This window comes from Oncorhynchus clarkii, chromosome 19 (genome assembly GCF_045791955.1).
Source record: "Oncorhynchus clarkii lewisi isolate Uvic-CL-2024 chromosome 19, UVic_Ocla_1.0, whole genome shotgun sequence".
In the NCBI taxonomy this organism is placed as follows: Eukaryota; Metazoa; Chordata; class Actinopteri; order Salmoniformes; family Salmonidae; genus Oncorhynchus; species Oncorhynchus clarkii.
In genome coordinates this window covers 42,177,017-42,187,838 of record NC_092165.1, presented here as the reverse complement: position 1 = coordinate 42,187,838, position 10,822 = coordinate 42,177,017, and the positions used below count along the sequence as shown (strand labels likewise).

At 44.6% G+C, this 10,822-nt stretch overlaps 1 protein-coding gene across 1 annotated transcript in view; it reads right to left on the bottom strand.

Moving 5' to 3' along the window:
* Window positions 1-512: 512 nt before the first annotated feature.
* LOC139375224 (steroid hormone receptor ERR2-like) overlaps window positions 513-10,822 on the bottom strand; it is a 52,024-nt gene continuing 41,714 nt past the window's right edge. The window contains exons 7-8 of the mRNA XM_071116819.1: window positions 6,744-7,013; window positions 513-3,167 (exon numbers count right to left, since the gene is read on the bottom strand). Coding sequence (XP_070972920.1) covers window positions 2,923-3,167; window positions 6,744-7,013 — 515 coding nt within the window. The 3' untranslated portion in view covers window positions 513-2,922. The remainder of the gene's footprint in view (window positions 3,168-6,743; window positions 7,014-10,822) is intronic.

Below are 10,822 nucleotides of genomic sequence, written 5' to 3'. Positions count from 1 at the left end.
TTACATTTGACCGGGGCAGCTCTAGCAGGGCATAAATTTGACTTGTTGGAAAGGTGGCATCCAATAACGGTGCCACGTTGAAAGACACTGAGCTCTTCAGTAAGGCCATTCTACTGTCAATGTTTGTTTATGGAGATTGCATGGCTGTGTGCTCAATTTTATACACCTGTCAGCAATGGGTGTGGTTGAAATAGCCAAATCCACTAATTGGAAGGGATGTCCACATACTTTTGTGTGTATAGTGTATCTTGGCAGGGGCATTTCTAGACAATAAATCTTTGATAGAAACGTGGATGGCTCATGTATATTTCAATACAGCCATGATGATGATGATACTGATGAAGAATACATCTTGAAATCGAAAGTATCGACAATAGTGATGAGGTAGTAGTCAGCAGGACGCTGCATGCTGTACTTTATTTTGAACTGCTGTAACTCGGCAACCTACTGTATACTGTCCAGTAACCATTGGCATTGATATACTGTATATATATATATATATATATATATACACAGTATATATACACCTTATATACTGTATAGACCCAGTTTGAATGTAAGACTTGTTATTTTCATTCTAGAGGAGCCTAAATACAACTGAAAGCATTGAAGGGAGGTGCCTGGAGTTTACGTTGCATTGTATTGGGTGTGAATTTTGGATCACTACAAAAAGCTTGTTGTAAAGTTTTTCTGCTAAACTGTCTGATCTGTTTCATCTGTACTTGTCCATACAAACGCTTGTATTTTACAGTAGAGCAATGAAAATGTAGTTCTGATAGTTATTTTTGATAAGAATAATTTGTAATAATATTGAAATATTAATCCAATTGTCCAAAATCTTGGTAAAAGCATGCTAACAGCATGGTTTCAGTCAGAATTGGTCCCCGTTGTATTGCACAACAGTAAAATAGTTCAAGTTACATGGTCACCCCCTAAAGTGGAGCCTGTTAAGTAGACAGCGGCTAGTTCAAATTGGGATTATTAGGTGTTGGGGTGTGTAGTCATCCTCCATTAAGTGACCAATCAGGCTGCAGTAAAATAGGGTGCTGCAGGATTAACACTGGTCAATGATATCACAAGCAGAGTAGCAACCATCCCGTCTACAATGTCAGGGATTCCTTTGATCACAGGTTCATATTGTGACAGCACCAACATGTATCACATCACATTAACCACGTCAGTAGTATAATCATCCCCCTCCCATCACATTCTCTCCCATGCAGAACGAGAACAGCATGAGTCTACAGTACTGAACTACAGGGCCCAGCATGCACCATGGAGGTCGACCTACCTACACACTGGGAGCATGGAGGCCCTCTCGTCACTTTCCCACCGAGATCACACCTTGTTCAGACACACCATGGGACTGGTGCTACCCTTTGAAACATGCTGACACTTTGTAGCCTGCATGGCTTCTCACAAGAGGAGCACCTTGGGGAGTGATTTGCTGTCTTTAAGGATGCCTGTCTGTCTCCTGGTCTGTTGAGAGGTGTTACACCACAGCTAATGTGTCAACATGGGGTCAAGCAGCGTTCCACGTGTCTACTGTACTCCTGGAGGGAGGCAGAGCTGAACAGTAGATAGCAGGCAGGCAGCTACAGCAATAACCTCCTTCTGGGTTAAAAATACCCCCAGTCAGCGTGAAGCGCTAGCTACCAACACATCACTGCACCTGCCATTCACCTCAGTTTGGCTGTAGCTCCATAAAGACAGTCCCAGCTATAAAAAGACAGGCAGCAGATGCTGGACACCTTGCTCCCTGTGTGGGAGGACTCTGCCACGGCCTTAAAGGACCCAAAATAGAGCATTTGACACATGGGCCTCTGATTGTTTGAACATGGAATCTTCTGGACTTCTGCCACTCGGCAGTAATCCTTTGATACCCCCGCCCCAAACCCACTCATCATCTTTCACCCTGCCCAGATGAGGTCATTCACTCAGTTGCCAAGAGGCAATTTCCATTGGCTTGAACAATCACCAAATGTGGGGTTTACAGAGGAGAAACGCTACAGTGCAACAGGTGAGTGGTGCGTCCATTGCCAGGACACACACTCACACACAAATGGGAGGGCATGGTCTTCTAGCGACAGACAGACAGACAGACAGACAGACAGACAGACAGAGCAGCGTAGTGAAGCTGATGATATAGGAGGTTTAACATGACTTGTCCACGGCACGGCTCCCTTTATTGCTGAGTTACTACAGAATAAGACGACTGACTACCTGGCTATGCTAGTTTGGTTAAACATGTCATGTGACCAGTTTATCTTCTTCCTGTCTGAGACCAATCCACATCACACAGCTCACTGCTCTGAAGAGGTATATTCAAGGACATTTAGATCAGTAGAGCTCACATTTAGGTAACACGTTCTGTTCTTTCTTTCTTTTCATTTTTTTTCCAAAGAAGGAGAAAGAGAGAAAATGGCCGTCGGCTTCACCAGACATAACTGTACACTCAGTCAATCATTATTAATAAATATATACATGTCCTGGTCAAGTCCAGGAGGTGAAACAACTGTCTAACAAGTGAGTCATAGTGGTTGACTCAACTGTATATTCTGACTAGAAATAAAACCATGTTAATTAAGAGCCTGCAATTATTCCTTCTGAAGATATAGAGAGGGGGAGATCCTTCACATACAGTATGACCACAGACCATAAACAAAACAAAATTATTACTGTACATAGTATTTCTAATATATTTTAAATTAATCTGCATCATTTTACATTTATACTTTTAACCAAGTTTTGCATTTGTTCTTCTTTATTTTTTTATTTTTTTTAAATGTCTTGGGTTGGAGGGGGGGGGGCAAAGCGCGAGAGAGGTCAGTCACAGTCTCCTGTCACAGTCAGCAGGGTGTTCCTCTCCTGTCCTGAGTCCCCTCTCTCCATGTCCTTCTGTCTGCATCACCTGCTCCTCCATCAGACCTTGGCTTCCAGCATCTCCAGGAAGAGTTTGTGCATGGGCACCTTGCCCTGAACCTTGATGCTGTAAAAGTGCTGCACGGCCTTGGTGGCAGTCTGACGCAGCAGGGGCAGGGTCATGAGCAGCTTGCCTGCCCGCCGGGGGTCCTCCTGATGCTGGCTGCTCTCATAGTCCTGCAGGGCCTCATGGAGCGCATCCTGGAGCTTCTGCACTGCCTCCACGTCCTCTATATGCATGGAGTCTGGAGAGAGAGGGAAAGAAACAGTCAGTGAGAGGGGGCTCTTCAACATGAGTCATGTTAACATCTTCAGAGATACAATGACAACACAAACCAGTGCTTGATTTAATGCAATGTAAAATAGTTCTGTAAATAGTAACACATCAACACTTTGCAGAATACAGTGCACATTTCCAATGCAATGAGAGCTGAACGAGGCTGATGAACACAGCAGGAATTCCATTTTTGCTAAAGTAAAACATGGCTGGGTGTGTACTAGTGATCTAGTGATCAGCTATTAGACACGTTATTGGCATAATTCACACTGCAACAAGATAAACAATAGAACATAAAGAAAAACACAAAGCTTAATGTATTTTGTTTTGCCAGGTGGCCTTGGTTTGATTTTCGTATGGCCTTTGACCAACGAGACTGAAAATCCATATAATGCAGCAGTCTCCTGCAGCACACAATGGAATGAATAGCAGCCAACCCCCAGTGAATGAATACATATTAAACACCTCACTGTTCCAAAAGACAGCTCCGGAATAGATTGTTTTCTTATAAACACTCCATCAGGGAATTGGATGGTGTAAACTAGCTTCAATAAAGAAATAATACTTCCTTCACATTTTCATTCATTTCCTCCCTCTTCTCTCACAGACACATGTGGAACAACAAATGAGTGGAATGAAAGTAAACACTATTGTACATTTGATTAAATAATCACTGGAATGTTAGTGCTTTAGCTTGCTGGAAACCATATTTTGACTGATGATTGATCAAACGAAACAAATTATATTAACTCCAATTGAACCAGTGTAACTACATGTATGTACTGTAGGTCTACTGTAACAGTGTAACTACATGTATGTACTGTAGGTATACTGTAACAGTGTAACTACATGTATGTACTGTAGGTCTACTGTAACAGTGAAACTACATGTATGTACTGTAGGTATACTGTAACAGTGTAACTACATGTATGTACTGTAGGTCTACTGTAACAGTGAAACTACATGTATGTACTGTAGGTCTACTGTAACAGTGTAACTACATGTATGTACTGTAGGTCTACTGTAACAGTGTAACTACATGTATGTACTGTAGGTCTACTGTAACAGTGTAACTACATGTATGTACTGTAGGTCTACTGTAACAGTGTAACTACATGTATGTACTGTAGGTCTACTGTAACAGTGTAACTACATGTATGTACTGTAGGTCTACTGTAACAGTGAAACTACATCAACAACAACCATGTGTACAGTATCATACTGACTCTGTAGCCCATATCCTCCCTGACCTTTCAGTCTCATTGCAGTCTCTCCCTGTCTGATGTGCTGTGGTGTATTGCATTGTTCAAGGATACTCTTACGGTATGTACAGAATGCTGTAACACTCCCTTTTCATACTCTCTCTCTCTCTCTCTCTCTCTCTCTCTCTCTCAAGGATGCACTGGGCTTGTGGTTAACCAGTGTCTGGCACTTATGAGACGGTGTGTCATTGCTTGACTCATATCACCTTGGCAGTGCATATTTCACCACGCGGGACAATAAAAGGCAAAACAGATTTCAGACTTCGTCCCAAATTCATTGACTGGAACAACTATATTCCCAAGACCTTGAGACATTTCTCACCCTGACGCTTTCCAATCCACAGCGGTAAAATGAAGTAGGTCGTTTTGGAAAGTGAATGAGCAGTTGAGCAGGGGGGGTGGGGGGATATGAGCAGATGGGGGGGGGGGGGGGGGGGGGAGAACAAAAGGGAAATTCACCAGGAAGTCAGAGAGTATCGTATCTCCTCTTTGCTTCATACAGGATTAGTCAAAGATAAACAGCATATTAGGTAATATGTACAAGTCAATGCCCAGACAAATTATTAGCAATTAAATGCATTTGAATTACTGTGATAAAATAATACAACCAATAAACGTATCAAAAACATAAGTGAGTATATGTGTGTGTGTACATGTGTGCTTCAGCACATGCATTACATTTTTGCCATTAAACTCATCTAATGCCAAGAATGAGTGAGCAGTGGACAAAGGTCTCGGGGTGAAGTGCAGGCAAGAAGGAAGGAATGAAAGAAAGAGCTAGAGACCAGATGAGAAATAAAAGAGAGCAATAGACCAAGAGAGAGATGTAGATATGGAGAGAGAGACAGAGAGGGAGAAGGAGTTGGAGATATGGAGAGAGAGACAGAGAGGGAGAAGGAGTTGGAGATATGGAGAGAGAGACAGAGAGAGGGAGATATGGAGCGAGAGAGACAGAGAGAGGGAGATGGAGATACAGAGAGAGACAGAGAGAGGGAGATATGGAGCGAGAGAGACAGAGAGGGGGAGATGGAGATACAGAGAGAGAGCGAGATGGAGATATGGAGAGAGAGAGAGCGAGGGAGAGCATGCAGCATGTAGGCTATGGAGGAGGGGATAGGCTTAAAAAAACTACTTTGAAGAAACAATTTCCTTGCAATCCATCAGAGAGCCCAAGTCGATCCGATTGATAAACTGCTAATTACAAAATCAATCGCTATGAATTTTCACAGCTGTCAGACAGAGGGGCTCCCGGGAGAGTGATCTCACAGAGACCTTGTTCAAACGTTCCGGACGCCTCCTCCCTACCCCGACACCCGGCCTCCCTCCCTCCCTCACCCGCACCCACCCCCCAACAAAGCTCTGTTGTCTGAAAGCAAAGCAAAGCAAAGCCCACCGTCAGCGTTTTCATTTTTCAGCCAGACAAAAGAAGAGAAAGCGTGCCCGTGGCCCAGCCAGGCATTGATCAGAGAGGGACAGGCCCTGCCTACTCAAAAGCAGCCTGTCGATACGAGTGTACCGTCTTCGCATTGGAACAAACAAGCCCCATCACTCCCTGATACTCATTCCATTCGACTTAACACATTGTATTGACAGGCCCTGTGCTCCTAATGAAATGCTAAATTTATCTCCCATGGTTGGCGTGCCCTGCAGCTACTGTTATAGAGAATTAACCATCATAAATTATGAACAGTTGTTATTATGAATAAGATAATAAGATAATATTCCAATATAACATTTGAAACAGTTTTCTACATTTGTGCAATATAAATGGAAAATGTTTTGGTTTTGGCAAATTAATGAGTGTTTAAAAATATTCCTAACAAATTTTATATTTTTGTGTCACTGGCACTATAGTAATCGTTTGTTCATTTGAAATGAACTCTGGCTCGAGATTTGATACAGTATATGACAGTTTTTGAGATGAATGAAATGTGTCCTAAAATGTATAAATACTAGCTTAATTCATAAAATTACAACAAAAAGTTAAAAAGTCCAAAAAGTATTATTTTTGTCCACATGGATATATTGCTTGGGATTGCCCATTTTACAATATCATATTGTCCATAAAATACTGAAAAATCAGACTCTTCAAAACATACATTTTCAGCAAAAATACAATATTACCTTAAATAATAAATTTTATTGTTTTTTAGATTGATTGTTCTCATCATATTGCATAAATTAAAAAACCTTGTAAAGAATAAAATATCCAAATATTCACCTATTATCACTGACTGCCATCTTATTTATGCTACATACGGAGTCGGTGTATATTGTCCTACCTGAGTTGGCGAGAGCGATGGCCTTGAGGGTGACAAACTCCTCCTTCTCCACCTTCAGCTTCTTGTACTTGCGTACGAGCTGCAGGATGGACACGTAGAGGTCGAGCAGGCCCGTGAGCCGCGAGTGTTCTTCGTCCATGATGTAGTCCTCTGCATACACCAGCTCGTCCTCGTAGGGCAGCGAGCGGAACACGATGCTCAGGATCAGGATCTCCATCCAGGCGCTCTGCAGTAGACTCATCTGGTCTCCCAACGACAGCGTGGAGAAGCCTGGGGAGACAGAGGAAAACACTCTGAGAATCTCTCACCTGCAGTTATCTGCACTACAATGCAGACACTTAAAATATATTTGTTTGTTTGTGTGTGTGAGTGTGGGTGTTTCCAGCTCATGCTCTGCCCTCAAGATGAAATAGAAAACAGTGAAAATACTCTAATAGGCTCTTTATATTTTCTCTTTGATGATGATCAATGCAATTATCATCGGTAAACTATTAAATGGGGTGAACTAGTTAAGGGTGAACAATTAAATGAACATTACCACCCTGATTGTTTTAATGAAAACACTATGAAGCCAAACATGTACTGTCCACCTTCAAGGTCTTTCTCGTGGACAGATCTGATCAGTAACCCAAACATGAGTTCAAAGTCTCAACCCCGACTGACTAGAGTACATGCCACGGTATGTTAGCAGCAGAGGTGTTTAATTTTAAATGCACTCTGGAAGGTCCTCTCTGAAACGGTTGTCACAGCACTCCAGTGGGCTTTACTGTAAGTGAAGACAGTAAATCGGTGCAAAGGTCTTTGAGACACAAAGCCGTCTGGTCAGCCCTTGTTTCCTGTCACACTGCTATTGGTGGGATTAGCACTGAGACAGATCCTCATTGGAGGGGTCGAGGACGTGACACACACTCAGTACCACGCTGGGTGAGTTGATAAAAACACACACACAACACACTCATGCATGCTAGCACGCAGGCATGCATACACACTCACACTAACAGACACACACGAGTGTGTGCACACACTCACACAGCGAGGGGTCGCGTGGGTCAACACAGCCCTAAAGGCTTAAATCCTGTCCCCGTTCCTGACAAACATCAACTGGATGAGCTGAAATGGTCTGGGTCATATAAAACTATTGTCATTTCCCCCTTCAAACACACAGGCTGCTGTACATATGGATAGAATTAAACCTTTTAAAAACAACCATCCCCACAAATCCTCTGAAGATGAGGTGAGAGAATTCAGACAAATGAAAAGGAGGAAAGGGAATCTGGTTAGAAGGAACAGATAGCCATTTCATCACCCTTTCCCCGTACAACCCTTTCCCCCGTACTACCCTTTCCCCGTATTACCCTTTCCCCCATACTACCCTTTCCCCGTATTACCCTTTCCCCCATACTACCCTTTCCCCGTACAACCCTTTCCCCCGTACTACCCTTTCCCCGTATTACCCTTTCCCCCATACTACCCTTTCCCCGTATTACCCTTTCCCCCATACTACCCTTTCCCCGTACAACCCTTTCCCCCGTACTACCCTTTCCCCGTATTACCCTTTCCCCCATACTACCCTTTCCCAGTACAACCCTTTCCCCGTATTACCCTTTCCCCCGTACAACCCTTTCCCCGTATTACCCTTTCCCCCATACTACCCTTTCCCCGTACTACCCTTTCCCCCGTACTACCCTTTCCCCGTACAACCCTTTCCCCCGTTCTACCCTTTCCCCGTATTACCCTTTCCCCCATACTACCCTTTCCCCGTACTACCCTTTCCCCCGTTCTACCCTTTCCCCTTATTACCCTTTCCCCGTACTACCCTTTCCCCGTACAACCCTTTCCCCGTACAACCCTTTCCCCGTATTACCCTTTCCCCCATACTACCCTTTCCCCGTACAACCCTTTCCCCGTATTACCCTTTCCCCCATACTACCCTTTCCCCGTACAACCCTTTCCCCGTATTACCCTTTCCCCCATACTACCCTTTCCCCGTACTACCCTTTCCCCGTACTACCCTTTCCCCAGTACTATCCTTTCCCCCATTCTATCCTTTCCCCGTACAACCCTTTCCCCGTATTACCCTTTCCCCCATACTACCCTTTCCCCGTACTACCCTTTCCCCTGTTCTACCCTTTCCCCCGTACTACCCTTTCTCCGTACTACCCTTTCCCCGTACTACCCTTTCCCCCGTACTATCCTTTCCCCCATTCTACCCTTTCCCCCGTACTACCCTTTCCCCCGTACTACCCTTTCCCCGTACTACCCTTTCCCCCGTACTATCCTTTCCCCCGTTCTACCCTTTCCCCGTACTACCCTTTCCTGGTACTACCCTTTCCCCCGTACTATCCTTTCCCCGTACTACCCTTTCCTCGTACTACCCTTTCCCCGTACTACCCTTTCCCGTACTACCCTTTCCCATACTACCCTTTCCCGTACTACCCTTTCCCGTACTACCCTTTCCCCCATACTACCCTTTCCCCCGTACTACCCTTTCCCCCTACTTCCCTTTCCCCCGTACTACCCTTTCCCCCGTACTACCCTTTCCCCCGTACTACCCTTTCCCCCTACTACCCTTTCCCCCGTACTACCCTTTCCCCCGTACTACCCTTTCCCCGTACTACCCTTTCCCCGTACTACCCTTTTCCCCTACTACTTGGAGCATCCTTCTCCTTACCTCCTGTCCTGGTCTAGCGTTCCCACGGGCGCCCCCATTCTGACAGCATTTAGCCCGTCACCTGATTAAAATGATTGCTTTTACAAGTTTGCTGTTGCAATACTATCTGCTCCCAGGTTATTAGGAGGCGATAGATTACAGTATTGACACACACACACAGAGAGAGAGATACACTGAAGAGGGTAGAAACAGAAAGAAAAAGGTAGCGAGGGAAAGAGAGAGAAAAGGGGGTAGCGGAGAGTTTCATTTCCCTTATCGTAGTGATGACCACAGGAGGGAAGAGCTGGAGGATACACTCATTAACAGATTGCGATCGGAATGTGAGGGCCTTCACAATGTGAAGGGGAATCAATAGTTAGTCGAATGGAGGGTCTGATCAAACAGAGACAGGTGCAGGGCCCAGGACAGGCAGGGCAGGCCCACCCCACCCGGGTGACCAGGGGGTCTGTGAACCACAGACAGGACCAGCACAATACAGACACTAGCCAAAACTGCTAGGAGGCACATACTAATATAATTGTAGGAGGAAGCCATGAGTGCCTTAGTGCAGGTGCCTGTGCTACTATACATCAAAATGCATTTTAAATCCTTTTTAAAGCTCTGACGAAGGCCTTCAGGCCGATACGTAAAGCTAAATAAAGAGCAGTGTGCCGGTTTCTTAATTTTTCTCATCTTATTCAATTGTTACCATTCACCTGCAACAAAGATAGCTCAGATGAGCGAGTGCCTTTTGAATTTTAAATCCTTTGCTGTGAAATGTCCCTGTCAGCACTGGAAAAGCCGTACCTTGCCATTAGCGAGATAATCTGGACTGGCCGCAAGGAAATTGTCATGCAAGTGTAGACAAGGTACAGCCTGATTTCTGCGTCAGGTTGGCATGCAATCACAGCCTAGGCTTTGTGCACCCTTTTAATGCCAAGGAGCACTCAACCGGAACACCTTGCCCTCAATGTGACAGCACATAGAAAGCACTTGTTCTAGATTTGTACAAGAGAATGCAAAATCCCTCTGTTATACCAGACACCTCTCAGTAATATGCACACACTGAACACAGCAGCCTGCAATTACGTTTGACGCTAAAAGTCCTTGAATTGAATCCGGTGTTGTGAGATGGAGAGGAGGGGTTTTCCCCCTGCTCTGTCTCTCTTCAGGGCCTAAATTATGGCTCCAAATGGGATCTTGTGTCGTTGACTTGCCGTTTTCCACTCAATTTAATCGAGTAATGAAGTGACTTCCAGACTCCATAGGTCACACAGCGCTCTGGCCGCCATGCTGTGAAGGCAGCCCGGTTAAGTGCTGTCGGAGTGGGTGATTTCCTCTAATGAAATATCAATATTTACATCTTAATTTCCACACCACTGCCTTGGTGGGGTTTAGGAAACACGGCACAATATTGACCAAAACTTAG